This window comes from Carcharhinus amblyrhynchos, chromosome 35, assembly GCF_965287045.1.
Source record: "Carcharhinus amblyrhynchos chromosome 35, sCarAmb.v2.hapA, whole genome shotgun sequence".
In the NCBI taxonomy this organism is placed as follows: domain Eukaryota; kingdom Metazoa; phylum Chordata; class Chondrichthyes; order Carcharhiniformes; family Carcharhinidae; genus Carcharhinus; species Carcharhinus amblyrhynchos.
The window spans coordinates 2257165-2273460 of NC_137358.1; the positions used below are offsets into that span (position 1 = coordinate 2257165).

The 16296-nt window shown below is 42.6% G+C and overlaps 1 protein-coding gene across 9 annotated transcripts in view; it reads left to right on the top strand.

Moving 5' to 3' along the window:
* Positions 1-16296, top strand: part of LOC145361675 (trinucleotide repeat-containing gene 6B protein-like) — a 166920-nt gene that overhangs the window by 48056 nt on the left and 102568 nt on the right. The window contains exon 1 of one of the 9 annotated variants that reach the window (XM_080217578.1): positions 14214-14400. The exons of 7 other annotated variants lie outside the window; for them this stretch is intronic. In XM_080217578.1, the coding sequence (XP_080073704.1) occupies positions 14396-14400 (5 nt within the window). In that variant the 5' untranslated portion in view covers positions 14214-14395. Of the gene's footprint in view, positions 1-14213; positions 14401-14590; positions 14875-16296 lie in introns of those variants that run through there. One more of the 9 variants, XM_080217579.1, reaches the window with a different exon arrangement.

Here is a 16296-nt window from a genome sequence, read left to right on the forward strand (position 1 = left end):
TTCTGCACTCTTCTTTCCTTCTTCCCTATATACTCTATGAACTGTGTGTTTTGTCTGTATTAAGTGCAAGAAACAATATTTTTCACCGTATCCCAATACATAGAATCCCTACAGTGCAGAAGGAGGCCATTCAGCCCATTGAAACTGCACCGACAACAATCCCATCCAAACCCTATCCCCATAACCCCATGTATTTACACTAACTAATCCCCCTGACACTAAGGGGCAATTTACCATGGCCAGTTCACCTAACCTGCTCATCTTTGGACTGTGGAAAGAAACGCGAGCACCCAGAGAAAACCCATGCAGCCTTGGGGAGAATGTGCAGAGCCACACAGGCAGTGACCCAAGGTCGGAATTGAATCCAGATTCCTGGCGCTGTGAGGCAGCAGTGCTAACCATTGTGCCGCCGTGCTGCCCAATATGACAAATCAAATCGAAATTGCTTCAGCATCTGAAAATTGCAAATGGTGCGTCATCAGTGAACATTCCTGCTTTTGACGTTATGATTAAGGAAGGTCGTTGAAGCAGCTGAGGCTGAGGGGCCTAGGATACTAAACTACAGTGACGTGCTGCAGCTGAGATGATTGACTTCTAACTGCCACAATCCTCTTCCTTTGTGCCAGGTATGATTCAAACCAGATTTTCCCCTGATTCCCTGTGACTCCAATTTTGCTAGTGCTCCTTGATGTCAAGGGCAGTTGCTCTCATCTCACCGCAACTCTTCTCCCATCTGTGTAACCTCGACTTATATCACCTAGTCTTGATTTATCCAGTCTTTCTCTACTCAGGGAAATCTTAAGTAACTTTATCTTCAGGGAGTGCTCGTTTCCCCAGATGTACAGATCAGCGAAAAGGCATGAAGATCCACTGCTTTGAAGAGATGGAGCTGGGCCTGTGTAATGCTTATGGCCTCATGACTGAATTTCCTGGGGCATCGTTGGCTGGTGCAGTTGTCTGACTGAAGGGCCTGTGCATTTCTCAGGGCAGGCTGAACATGGGCAAGTTCTTTCCTCCAATTCCCCATCTTCCCTGGATGCAGTTAAAGTCCAGATCTGCAGCTTCTGATTAGAGTTTTTCAATTATGCTGATGTTTCCTGCCAGTGCCAGTCCCTGTCATGTACTGATGCTCCATAAGACATAGCAAAATTGGGCCACTCGGCCCATCGAGTCTGCTCCGCCATTCAGTCGTGGCTGATATTTTTCTCACCCCCATTCTCTTGCCTATTCCCCATAACCCCTGATCCCCTTATTAATCAATAACCTATCTACCTCTGTCTTAAAGACACTCAATGACCTGGCCTCCACAGCCTTCTGTGGCAAAGAGTTCCACAGATTCACCACTCTGGCTGAAGAAATTCCTCCACATCTCTGTTTTAAAGGATTGTCCCTTTAGCCTGAGGTTGTGCCCTCTGGTTCTAGTTTTTCCAACTAGTGGAAACATCCTTTCCACATCCACTCTATCCAGGCCTCGCAGTATCCTGTAAGTTCAATAAGATCCCCCCTCATCCTTCTAAACTTCAACGAGTACAGACCCAGAGTCCTCAACAGCTCCCTGGTCCTGGATAAGAGCAGTGAGCTTGTGGGTGCATTATTTTCGTTTACTACTGAAGGAACTTTGAAATATCAACTCCTTCTATCGTAGACAACTTTGTTGACACACCTTGATTTTTCCAATGGGTTACTTTGTCTTGCAAACTGCCTTCTGGACTCCTCCAAGATGTAATTCCCTCCGACTGATCTTGTCTGTTTGTGTAAAGTTTCATTTCAAAACAGAATCTCTGAATTATCTGTGTATTTGGAATTCCTGATTGTTGTGGATACGTATGCTGAATTAGCATTAGTTCAGAGACAGCACTGGCTAACAGTTATGTTTCTAAAGCGCCAATTCCCACTTGTACAGTAAAGCAGCACTTTTTCCATTTGAGTGCAGAGGGATTGATGAGAAAGTAGTTGCTTGCTTTCGAACCTCCTGCCTGCCCAAGATTCTGTCCAGCCCAGCTGTTTAATCTAAATTAATTATACCAAGCGCTAGTGTGTGATGTAGCAACCCATACTTTATAAAATGCAATAACTTTCCTCAACAGTGCAAGATGACAAGGAAAGGATCTTGTATATTGTCTTCTAAGAAAATCTGTGTGGGTGTGCAGATCAAGTGAATTGACGTAGGCATTGACTAAATTTGAAAAATGCTGAGAAATCCAAAACCTAACATTTGAAAAGAACAAGACGGTTAATATTTCCAACAAGGGATCCGTGCTCAAAATATTAGCTTTTTACCTCCTCAAAATATTGGTGAACTGTCTGCGTGTAGGCAACAATTTCTGTTTAGCTTCCATTTTCCAGCACTTGTATTTTCCCTTGATTTATCTCTACAGTTTTTGTATGGTTTTATTGAGATTTTTTGGCACTGCTTGCTAGGTTTTACCCCTACCTATCCTCTATGCTCTAAAATAGGGGAATTGTGTGACTCTCTCTGTCTCAAAGACAAGGGGGAAATATTTATAGGGCTTTCACATTGGGGACAGAAGTGCAGGAACTACAACTAGTTGGGAAGTGAACATGAGAAAAAATTGCCTTCAGTAAACCTGTTATGCTAGTGCAATGTTGGCTAAAATGGATGACTGAATTCTCCTGTGTGCAGTGCCTTGGATCACATTGGTGAGGCCACAGATGTTTCCTTGTTAGATGAGATATTAAAAGTCAGAAGTGTTTAAAATGTAAGTTTTGGCAGCTGAGATGAAAACATTAATTGAGGCAGTCACGAGTAAAATGTTGTTATACTTGTGTTGTGGCTTGTTGTATATTAAAGCAAACTGCCATATCTCTCTGTTTTATAAAGTCAGATGAAAGATGTAGTTCAGAGTAGTCATTCGGCCATCATGCCAAGTCTTTGAAATGGCTATCCAATTAGTCCCAATAATCCTGCAGATTTTCCCTCTTCACAGATTTATCTGATCCCTTCTGACTTTTGCTATTAAACTTGCTTATACCATCCTTTTGGTGCATTCCAGATCGTTATAACTTATAGTCAGTGTTTTCTCATCTTACTTCGAATTTTTTTTGCCAATTATCATTGGTGTGAATTTCTGATGGCCTACTCCTGCTCCTATTTCTTATGTTCTTATAACACTATTATGGGAGAGAAGAAATTGCATAGAACTTGGCAGTAGTTAAACTTGAGGAGGAAACCTAAACTAAAGGCCATAAAAATAAGATGGTCATTGATAAATCAGAAAAAGAATTCATCAGAAGCTTTTACCAGAGGTTTGGAGTTCATAGAATCACAGTACCTTACAGTTCAGAAGGAGCCATTCGGCTCATCGAATCTGTACCGACCACAATCCCACCCAGGCCCTTTCCCCATAACCCCATGCATTTACCATAGCTAGTCCCCCTGGTACTTAAGAACAATTTAGCACAGCCAATCCACCTAACCTGCATATCTTTGGAGTGTGGGAGGAAACTGGAGCACCTAGAGGAAATCCATGCAGACATGGGGAGAACATGCGGACTCCAGACAGACAATCACCCAGTGGCCAGAATTGAACCCGGGTCCCTGGCACAATCAGGCAACAGTGCTAACCACTGTGGCACTGTGCCACCCTTCTGAATGAAGTTGGTCCTTCTTTCAGATGTATTTGAGAAACCCAGTTGTGAGGAAAAAATAGAAGGGTGTGTTAACAGGATTATAAGAAGGCAGTGGGGAAGTTTGTGTGGAGATTAAATACTGGCATACTCCAGTTGGACTGAATGGCTTTTTATGCTGTATAATCTATCTTAAATCTGTATTCTCCAGTTACTGACTCTCCTAACACTGCTGTTTGTGTGAGGAATTGTAGCACAAACCAGTATCTGAATTTTTATTGATCTAGATGGCTGCTCCAGTGGGTAACACTGCTCTGAGGGAACAGTGGATAATTATGTAGCATGGATAATCAATCTTTGAGTTGCCCATTTGAAACTTCCAAAGTTTCTGTCTGTTCTGGCCCTTTGTTTTATTATGTTCATGCCAGCCCTGATAGAGTACACAGCTACCCACAGTAGGTGCTATGCATTGCCAGTGTTTTTTGTCTCCTATTTAGCAGAACTTGTTTGGTCACATCTGATCAACATGGATGGAAGAAGTATTCAACTTGGGATTCTCAGATGTCTTGTGGTTAACTGACAGATGAATCTATTACTGTTTAGTAACAAGTAGTGTTTGTGTAGTTACTGAGGATGAAATTATTTGCAAATTGATCAGTATTGTTTGCTTGTCACCTCATTAATTACCTACGTGAGAAAGGAGTAAAAAATATGTGAAACACTTTGATAAGTAGCCAGTCTGGTTTGGAGGGAATTCACCTGATTTCACCCTCAATTTCCATCAGCTTCTTTGCAGGCTGCATTTGACAAAACTCTTCCTCTGTCCCTACCCAAGAGGTCAGCGCTATGGAAGGATTACTGTTGAAGCGTTTAACAGCTTTGTCAGAATTCCAGGCTATTGTACCACGCAGAAATCACTCACCAGACGCAGACTCTGAAGGAGCTTGAGCAAGGTCTCCCATTTTTTAATGTAGGACAGCTGGCTCTAATTCAGTCTTTATGAAATGCATCTTCCCGTGCCCTTTGAGCATTCCGAAGGGGCTGCTCCCTCAATGACATCCTGCACCGCTTCTCCATCACTCCTTCCTTTTCCAGCTGTACTTTCCCGTGCGCGTGCAGCAGTCCTTTTATCACCTACCTTCTCCATAAGGTCTCCATGCTCTTTGCAGCTGAAATGCCATTTGTACTTTCAATCTGTATTTGAATAGAATAGAATCCCTACTAAATCCCTACTAAAAAGTGCAAAAGGAGGCCATTTGGCCCATCAAATCTACACCGACCACAATTCCTCCCAGGCCCTCCCCCCATAACCCCATGCATTTATCTTAGTTAGCCCCCCGACACTCAGGGAGACCTTGCTCAAGCGCATCAAGTTCCTTCAGAGTCTGCGTCTGGTTAATGATTACTGCGTGGTACAATAGCCTGGGACTCTGACAAAGCTTTTAAATGCTTCAACAGTAATCCTTCCATAGCGCTGACCTCTTAGATACGGACAGAGGAAGAGTTTTGTCAAATGCAGCCTACAAAAAACTAAGGGGCAATTTAGCATGGCCAGTCCACTTAACCCTTTGCACTGTGGGAGGAAATAGGAGCACCTGGAGGAAACTCACGCAGACACGGGGAGAGCGTGCAGACTCCGCATCCAGCTACACCACCCCTGGGCGCTGTGAGGCAGTAGTGCTAATCGTTCTGCCACCATGTTGCCTGTGCTAATATTTAATAGGTTCATGAGAAACCAGAGTGATGCACTCTTTTGTACTTCGGGAAGACCAAATGCAGATTGGGTGCCTACATTGCTGAACACCTCTCTTCATTCAGCAAACATGACCTTGAGACTTTGGTCACCTTTTGTTTGAATTCTCCATCCCGTTCCCACTCTTGTCTTTCAGTCAAGGACTTGAAACTACTTGAACTACTGGAGTTCCACAATTTAAGATTGTAATCACGCTCCCTGTTTTTCCTCTTTGCACTGCAGTTGTTGGTAATGGGTTTTCTGCTAATTTCAAACTTCTGTTAGGCACAGTTCACAGATCCATAAATTCCTACAGGAGAGAGGAGAAATTAAAAACAAAACAACTACCTGACTGAATTGTCCTTTGCCAATAGAAATGAATAAAACAGTTTTAAAGAGAGGTGATAGGGGAGTGGTATTAACAGCACAGTTTAAATGCAAAAGATTTCTGCATTCTTTTAAACTTTTCACTGTTACACAGAGAGGTTGCTCTACAAACAATATACTGGTGTTAGTGCTTTCATAACTGGGTCACAGTGATTGCGCCTGTACAAGGTTATCATTAATGGCCAACCTCTATTGAAACACTGCAACTTGGAAATAGGGAGATCTGGAATTTAAACATTATTATTTAAGTTAAAAATCTTGCCTGCTTTGCACTTGCTGTTTCATTTCACACTTCTGATAGTCTGGTTTTTCCTGATGCATTAGCCTAACAGAACAACTCCCTGTTTGACTATGAATGTCATGTAAACAAACCAGTGTCTATGGGCTGCTGAGCAAATTTGAAGACCCACCAGAAAGCTTGTGCTTCTGGGCTGGGTGCCATTTCTTTTTGCCTGTCCAAGTTGCGCAAGTCTTGGCTTGGTCATTGAACTAAGGGCCACTGCTCAGCAGGGTGGAAAGAAACTGGTCCTCTACTTCACCTTTTTCTTCTCCAATTGTACCTTCTGTCAGGAATTTGGTAATCTGGATTGCTCTGCACCAGAGAATGTTGTGCTGAAAGCATTGGTTGACATTAGGAAGTAATTGAAAATCATCTCTATATCAGAATGAGGAACAATCTGACCTTCACTTGGTCAGAATAAAATTTTGAGTTGGATACAAGGGACGTAATACCTTCTGTTTTACTTCATAACTTGATATATGAACCTAGTTATTTAAATAATTATATTTTGACTATTGGGAACTGACACTAGAATAGATGAAGGTGGATTTCCTCACCTGCTCCCAATAGGTGTTGAGGAGTTATGGTGAGTTTTTAGTGGGCGAAGAATCGGCTCAGCCTTTTATGCCTTGTGTTTGATGAATGGGAAGAAACAAGAGACGAACAAAAGCGCCAAAAACCTCAGTCAAAAACCAAAGTGCAGCATGGATACCAGTCCATCAGCATTTATACAATGGTTTCTCCCAGACTGCAGGTCATCAACCAGTATTGTGGCTAACTCTCCTTCCTATCACCATGGGTATCCTGAGACAATTCAGTGCCTTAAAAAAAATCCTTGCTATATTCAGCCAACTCACCAGATGTCAGGGCTTGAATTGAGGAGCTGCTTGGTCTCTTCAAGTTGGCCACTCTTGCACTAGAATGTAGCATCATATTCTTAAGACATTATACGTTTGTAGATATTTGGAAAACGTTTGTGCCACAGTGATTGTTGGAGTATGGACTCTGAAGTGACCGGTGACTCACTTGTGTCAAGTGGGCCACTTCAGAGGGAATTGGCTATGTAGCACTGTTCAGCGACCTTTCTGTTCTGCAGCAAAATGCAGCAATTGATATGTATGTTTTACACTGCACATCTGCAGTAACTCAGCAACGCAGATTGAAAATTCTGAAATGCTGGAGTCATTGTAAGTTTCAGAGCTATGTGTATGGCCAGAAAGGTATTTTTAAAAAATCAGTTGCAGCTGTTGGTGCTGTGGGTGGAGTCTACACAGTAAATACTACACTTGTGGGGATTGAGAAATTAAAAGTAAAGCATTAGTTGGAAATTGAACGGAAGCAGTGCTCAACAGATTTTGTGGAGTGCATGGCATTCTGTTGTTCAGACCTCAAAATGATATTGCAATATGGATGCTTGACCAATTGGTGAGGTTGAAGATTTTCCAGTGGGAAAGGACACCAATCCCACGTAACGAACACAAATTTTAAAATGCGCAAGTTAGCAGTGAGAAGGGAAGTTAGATGGATATTTTGACTTGTTACTTTAGGGAAGGCCTCTGAAACAACGTGTGGATTCAAGGAGCAGATAAATGTTTAGCGAGAGAAAGTTTTAAGGGATAGGGTGTGAAGGTGGGTAGCTGGGATTGTTTTAGTATTAGAAGAAAAGCACCCTTTGACCTTAATGGTTTTTTCCACTCCTAGAAATCAAAAATGTTCTATATACAGTAAGGTTCAAAGAGAACGGAACAGAACATTCTGTGTACCAGTGTACCATCTTATAATTCTCCTTTACCCTGAAATGTGCAATATTGGACATACTGTTTTCTTACCAACTTCTTCTGTTCAGCTGTAGAGGCAGAAAAGCTTCAGGGTCTTTACCACGTTCATTTCACCAAGAAAAGCAGCATTTTTAGTGTTAACCAGCTGAGTACTGAAGGGTGATACTTCATTTTCTCAGTTGCACAACGCTATACAATTATTCTGTGGAAGCATCCAATCTTCCGCACTGAAGATTGATGCACTGCTTCTGATTAAGTGATGGGGTTCATTTTTTTTAAACTTTGTATGGAGTGTTAATTTCTTTTGCTTCCTGTTTTCAGCAATGCAACCTTATTGCTGCAAATATTTCATTCATTTTGATTGTGGAAATGTTAGAAATATTCCTTCGATGATGGAGCAGTTTGTCAAATGGACTGGCATTGGGCATGTGCCAGGCATTGGCCATCTCCAACAAGTGTACAGCCACTTTCCCATGACATTTAAAGGCATTACCATCATGAACTCTGTCTTCCTATCGATCCTGGGGGTCACTACTGACCAGAAATTTAACTTGACCAGTCATATAAATACCCAAGAGAAGGTCAGAGGCTGGCTGTTTTGTGATTAGTTAACTCACCATTTGACTGTTCAAAACCTTTTTTCATTTACGAGACCCAAGTCAGGTGTGTGATTGAGTATATTTTACCTGCTTAGCCAAGTGCAGCATCATCAACACCATTCGGGCAAAGCAGTCCGTTTGATTGGCACTATACCCAACATTTTAAATGATCAAACTCTGCTGCCAGTATATGTGGCAAATGCACTACAGAAATTCACCAAGCTTCTTCTACTGCACATTCCTGACCTGCAACATTTACCACCTACAAAAGCAGCAGGTGCTTCAAAACACATTTGCAAGTTGTCCTCCCAAGTCTTGCACCATCTTGACTTGAAAGGATATAGCCATTCCTTCAACGTTGTTGACTCAAAATCCTGGAGCTCCCTTCCTACTTGCACTGAGGGTATGTCTGTGTCATATAGCCATTCCAAAAGATGGGTAATTACCATCTTTCTGGAGGGCAGTCAGGGATAGGCAATAAACTCAAGTGTTTTGGCTATAAGAGCTGACAGAATAGTGGCTTTTAACTTTGTTTCTGTCCTTAAGTGCTCATTCTCAGTGTTGTGTGGTTTCCCAGCTTTTGGAACTCTTAACCTTGCTCAAGTGAGCATTTTTCTTCTGAGTTGCCTTCTGCAGTATTGAAGACCATGTGTCAATATTTGAGTCATAGAGATCTACAGCACAGGAGAAAGGCCCTTTGGCCCATTAGCATTGTGCTGGTCACAAACAGCTACCTAACTATTTGATCCTGGTATTTCTGTTTCCAGCTGGAGCCGCTGGACAGTGTGACCAGCAGTGGCAACTTGAAGTGAATTTATTTTAACTGTTTTATGCCTAGGCCAAGGAGTATGAAGCGAAATGGCAGGATCCCTGTAGCAGAAATTGAAAGTGGAACCTTGTGGTCTGCCTGGCCCAGCACGATACAATCATTACTTTCATCAGTTTAGTTATACGAGCAGCTAATAATGAAGCTCCTGACTCTTGTTCTTTCAGTCTTAATCCTGAAAAGCATACATCATGCAGATTTAAGCTGCATTTGCAATATGTTAAAACTGCACTCCTGGATTGATAGTAAGTCGGTGATAGCCCCATACTATTTACAATCTACCTGACAGTGGCTACTCACCTCATCAACTGTCCTTTGGTCTCAGCATTCAATACTAGATGAAAAATCCTTTAACCTCAGTTACCTTAATGCCAACACTAAACTGACTACCGTAAATATGTGATCTACAGTTGTGGAATACTGGAATGTTGTTGCCCACTCTATGCCAGATTTTTCAATGTAAGAAGTCTCACAACACCAGGTTAAAATCCAACAAGTTTATTTGATAGTAAACTCACAAGCTTTCAGAACGCTGTTCCTTCGTCAGGTGAGTGCACCCACTCACCTGACAAAGGAACAGTGTTCTGATAGTTTGTGGGTTTACTATCAAATAAACTTGTTGGACTTTAACCTGGTGTTGTGAGACTTCTTACTGTGTTTACCCCAGTCCAACGCCGGCATCTTCATATTCAGATTTTCAAGCCACTTTTCATTTCTCTAATTCTGCATACAAGAAACTCAGCCTGTCCTTGGCTATTGCCAGAACCTGTTGATCTACTTAGATAAGCATTCCATCTCCCATCTCCAATACCAGATCAATTGTGCAAACTCAGCCTTCTACTAATTATGGCAGTGAGTGTTTGACGACAGAGACCACCACGTGTCACTAAAGTCCTATTGTACAGAGCAGTTGTCACCATGCTCCTGTATTGCAGTGAAACCTGGACTGTGTATTGATGAATTTCTATAGCGCTCATGTCAGTCAGTGTGTTTCTGGGTTCGAATGTAGGTCCATCACTTAAGGCTAGTGTCTTTCTCTAGCTCCTGGAGCATGTAGACAAAATTCCTATAAAATCAACTTAAAGGACTGGATATTGTCCAAGTGGTTGAAAACAGTCTCCTGCCAGTGCTTTTTCCTAATTCTCCCATGGCTAATATTCCAGGGAAGGACAGAGAAAATTTTCTTGCTGAAGTACTGACATTGGTCGCAAACTCCTTGCAGTTAATCATTCAGAATGATGACAACTTGTTTATCACGCTGCATCACTTAATGATGTGTAACATCTTAATGATGAGGCAGAGTGGTGGCAGGGAAGGAAACAAATCCTGCTTTCCGGATCCCACTACTTGCCAACAACTGTCCAAAAGATATGTCAGCCTAGAATCACCGTGTTCAGTTACATGAAGAGTCATGTCTGAAACGCTCAGTTCTGAGTAGATATGGCCCTGGAATCGAATGGTGTAGAGATGCCGGCGTTGGACTCTGATCAGAACCTTCCACACACCTGACAAAGGAATACTGTTTCCGAAAGCTTGTGAGATTACCATCAAATAAACTGGTAGGACTCTAACCTGGTGTTGTGAGACTTTTTCCTGGAATCGAAGACAGCCACTGTTGCTGATGAGTAGAACAACTTGGCAAATCCATTCCACCCAGCTTGTTGCTGGTTTGCAGCCAGCTATAAGAGACCTAAGTGTCCATGGCAGTGACAGAATCTTATCACACCATGAAAACAGCTTTCCTCTTTTTACAGTGCTCACAAGTATAGAATCATACAGTGCTGAAGGAGGCCATTCGGCCCATCAAATCTGCACCAACCAAAATCCCACCCAGACCCTATCCCCATGCATTTACCCTAGCTAGTTCCCCTGACACTAAGGGGCAATGTAGCATGATCGTTCCACCTTACCTGCGCATCTTTGGACTGTGTCATAGAGCCATAGAGGTTTACCACATGGAAATAGGCCCTTTGGCCCAACTTGTCCATGCCATGCTTTTTTTTAACAAAACCGAAGCTAATTCTAATTGCGTGCATTTGGCCCACATCCCGCTCTATCCATCTTACCATGTAACTGTCTAAATGCTTTTTAAACGGCAAAATTGTACCCACCTCTCCTGTGGCAGCTTGTTCCAGACACTCAATGCCCTCTGTGTGAAAAAATTGCCCCGCTGGACACTGTGTGAGGAATCCCATGCAGACACAGATTCCTTACAGACAGTGACCCGAGCTGGGAATTAAACCCAGGTCCCTGGCGCTGAGAGGCAGCAGTGCTAACCACAGTGCCACTGTGCTGGTGTAACATCTGCATTAAATAGTCTAAAATTGGGTAGTGAAATGTAGGGACATATTTTGTTTTTGATCAAAATTAATTGTTAACCTTAATTAAACTGGGTGAATAGTACATGGTAAGTACTGGATACCCATATGGACTAATGGCTTGAAACATGCAAACAGATTGAGGCTTAAAACTGTGTTAAGTGAGCTGCATGCGTAACTTCAATTCTCCTGAGTCTCCTTGTTCTTCTATGTTTGTCTATCAATCTCTGTCAGAACATTCTCTGCTTTCAAAATTGTTCCGACCCTTAGACTGGCTAAGACAGAGTTTGGTCAAGAGTGTTACTTTCAGGATGGCAACCTGTAACAAGTGGATGCCATAGGAAGCAATGATGAGGCCATAATTATTTACAATATAAATGACTTGGACAAGGGAAGTGTACTTTTACCAGGTTTGCAGATGACACAAAAATAAATGAGAAGCCAAGTGGTGAGGATGACAGAGCCTGCAGAGGGATGTAGACAGGTGAAGTGAGTGGTAGATGGAATATAATGTAGGCAAATGTTATGTTGTGCACTTCAGTAGGAAGAATCAGGGAACTAAATATTATTTAAATGTAGAAAGATTGCAGAAAGCTGCAGCCCATAGGGATTTGGGAAGCCTCCTGCATAGATCACAAAAAGCTAGCACGCAAATTCTGCAGGTAATAGGGAAGGCAAAGTGGAATTTTGGCCTTCCATTTAAAGGAAATGGAGCTAAAAATAGGAAGTTGTGCTAAAGTTACATAAAGTACTAGTTAGACCTCACCTGGACTACTATGAACAGTTTTGGTCCCTTTATCTAAGGAAAGATATACTGGCATTGGAAGCAATCCAGAGAAGGTTCACCAAGTTGGGGATCCTGGGTATGGAGGGATTTTCTTATGAGGAGAAACTGAGTAGGTTGGACTTATAGAATTCCTACAGTGCAGAAAGAGGTCATTTGGCCCACCGAATCTGCACCAACAACAATCGCACCCAGGCCCTGTCCCCATAATCTCACAATTTACCCTGCTAATCCCTCTGATACTAAGGGGCAATTTAGCATGGCCAAATGAACCTAACCTGCACACCTTTGGATTGATCTTTGGACTTTGGTATTCATTGAAGTTTATAAGAATGTGGGGTGACATTTTTGATTCATAGGATTCTCGGGGATCTGAACAAGGTAGGTATTGAGAGATTGTTTCTTCCTTGTACAAGATTCTAGGACCAGAGGATATAATCTCAAGAGTAAGAGGTCACCTATTTAAGACAGAGATGAGGAGGAATTTTCTTCTGAGGGTAGTGGATGTGTGGAATACTTTCCTACAGAGAGCTGTAGAGGCTGGATCATTGTGTTTGTTCAATGCTGAGACAGGTTTTTAATCAGTAAGGGAATTGAGGGTGATGGGGATAAGGTGGGAAAGTGGAGTTGAGGTGCTTAAAAATTCAGTGTGGATCCACAGCAACTTGGAGAATTCTAAACTGCAGTCTACCAAGCCTTTTGTGCACTGCTCTGTGTTGGTAAGACCTGGACAACATACCTTCGACAGGAAAGATAGCAGAGCAGTTTCCAGTGTTGTTGTCTCAGATGTATCCTTGATATCTCTTGAAGGGACAAGGTCATCATGAGGTGCTGGAGCATGCTGATTCCTTGAGCATATAGTCATTATTAAGCCAACAACATGTGTGATGACTTAGCTACATTCGTCAGATGACTGACTACCGTACACCCAAAGACCAGGGGTGATGACCTACTGGACATCGCTATCTTGTCATCTGTGAACACCCGTTGGTAAGATCTGAAGATAGCAGACAACTGGATGAAATCCGCCAAAGGCTTGCACCGCTGAAGGCTGACTGGTGGAGCACCAGAAGAGGTGAGGGAAAAGAGAAAACGGAGGCCAATGAATCCTACACATTCTCACCCCAGTGCTTTTATCTGCTGCAAATGTGATGGACCCCATGCCAGGCTGCAGTTCTGAGTCACCACACCAATGTCTAACACAGAAGTTGACCACCATTTCGTGAGTTGGAAGATGACAAAACCACTGCGCCTGATGTATGTGAATAATGGTTTAATGAGATGAAACATTCTGTGTTGTGGCCTGAAAGATTAAATAAACTGACATGAGCTTGGCATTGTTTAGGCTGACTTGTGCCCATTCTGATGAGATGGGGATGTAACTTGACATCAGCAAAATGAGCCTAGTTTTGGGCGTATTATCCGGGATGCACCCAAGGCAGAAAAGGCTGGCCTTTAGAGATTGACAAATGAGGCTTTTCCTCTTGTTCTAGAATGTTGGTGGAAGTGGCTCCAACACTGGAGCAAACTCCTGGATGAACAGCAGATTATTGTGAGCAGAACAATGAAATTGCTGATTCTGGGCATTCACATTTCGCAGTGAGCAGACAATGGGGAAAGTTCACCGTGGTGCATGTGGTGTACTGCAGGCTGAAAGGAACAGAGGGTGGCGGGTGTCAAGTGGAAAAGGTAGCTATTGCAGCAAGGCAGTGCAAGGGTTAACAACGTTGCTAAGTTGCAGAGTGCTCTGGTGCTGTACGCAGAGGGATTAACCTTACAGAGTCCTACTGCATGTTAGAACATGCAACCTACCAATTGGAGTGGCTCTCCTCTCATTGAAGGTGGAGTTAAGCCTCCTCCTCCTAGCTTGATTGATGGGACAATAGATCACATGACAGCCTCTCTCTGAAGGTCACAAATAAAAGCTTCCCACAGAAGCTGGCTCCTAAGTTCCTGCCAAAATGGCCGCCACAGTCTCAACTGGCTTTTGAACGTTTGTTTTTTTAAAAGAAAAAAGAATCAGTTTTTTTTTTGCTTTAGTTTTCTCCTTTTGTTTTTGCCTCGAATGCCTCAACTTGCTGGATCCTTGCACTGCTGCACTTTATGAGGTTTGTGGTTGATTCTTCTTTCTGTGGGCTGGGTGTTTTTTTTATTCTACCTCCCCCCCCCCCCTCTCCTTCCCCTCCCTCCCCAAGAACACTGTTTAGACTGTCTGTCTGGCTGCAGGCAGCTACAGGGTTGGAACCTGGAACCTGGCTTAAAAAGGCCACAGCCATTTTACGCAAACGGATGGGAGGGGAGAAAAGATGGTGGCTTTAAACTTTAAAGATGCTATTCCTTTGCAAAAGTCATCAAGATTGAAGGTTTAGTGAAATGCAGCCATGCTGCAAATTAGCCACTGATGCATTTTCATTGCGATTAAGTCTTGTGTGACAGATCGGTGAATGCCAAGTTTTTATTTTCGAAGCAGTTTGCTCCCTGGTGTGGTTTGTCAGTTCTTGAATTAAATGGTGAGACAGCAAAGGGAGGATTGTCCTTGCAACCGTCATTTGGCTATGAAGGGAGGTTTTTTTCTTTGACGGGTAAGGCCGATTTCTAACCAATTGGAATTCATATGTAAACTGCCAAGTAACTGGTTAAACTTATTTATAGCACTGCGGGGAAGCCTAACTGATTGTAATTACAAGGGGTTTGTTGGAAATCGGTGGTGCAAGGCTGTTAATAGCTGGAATGTGCTTTTTAAAATCTTAAACCTGTTCTGTTTTATATTGTGTTTGTGTTTTTTATTCTGAACGAAGCCACTGGTGACAAATTTTAGATTCTTTTTAGTTACAACTGAATAGCCAGCTACTGGGTCCAGGAGCTGCTCGCCTGTTTTAACGGCCGCCCAGCCAGCTGACCCTGAAACCCATAGCTGTGAGCATGGTTGGCAGATTCTTAATTCTTCGGGCAAATAATTAAGTTCAGAGTGGAGTTTATCTTCCTGTAACTGCTGCTCCCTCTAAGGATCCCTCTGAAATGTGTGTGCTCACAGTTTTTCTAAGGCCTGGCTTAAAATGTGATATCTTGTTTTTGGATGTCGTATGTTCTGCTGCTTTGCTTACCATTGGAGGCCAGGTTTTTTTTGGGGGAGGGGGGGAGGTGAAATTAATGCTGTGAGTGGCCTGATAAAAGCAGTTGTCTTGGAATTGAGAGGTCATAGGTTCAAGTATTTGGGTCTATGAGGCACTCTAATCTGCCTGCCTTTTTGTCTCTTCAGGCAGTAGTTGTTCAGGACTGGTTGCAATGATGTAGAAAGTGATCTCTGTAGAAGGAGGTGAGCAGGATTGTTGGGGTGGGTGATGGTTGTTGGAGGGGAATGTATCCTCATTGCAGCCTTTACAATTACTGGCTGTTGGGATCAATGTTCACTATTCTGTCACACAACAATGTGCAGAATATGTGTTTTCTGCTTCCTGTTTTAAGAAGTTAATTGAGAATAGTTTTGCATTGCTGCCGTTCTCTGAGGAATTGGGGTGGGGGAATTAATTCCAGGCTGTTTTTTTTTATTGGGAATTCTAGATTGAAGGGTCAAAACTGAGTGCAAGGCACCACCGAGAATAAAAGATTTTGTCACACACGCTTAGCTTTGGTGTCAGTCAGTAGGCTGTATACAAAACATATGTGATGTGTGCATCTTTTTCAAATGGAATCCTGTGGGATAGACGTAGATTTTTTTTGGTAAGAGATTGAGGTGAAATGGCTCAAAATCTAAGACCCAAGTCATGGTTATTTCTTTTAACAGGGCTGCAGCAATCTTTTGTTTTCAAAACATACTGTTTGTGGCCTGAGTGAAGATTTAAATTTGAAGTTTAGTTCCTGGCCAAAAAATCAGAGACTTGGACACTGTGTGCTTGAATCCCAATTGAGACCCATGTTGCAGCTGCTTGTTTTTGATGGCCATTCTCAAGGAAGCATTGAACCCCCAAGATTTCTACCTTAAAAATCCAGCATGATTTGCTTTG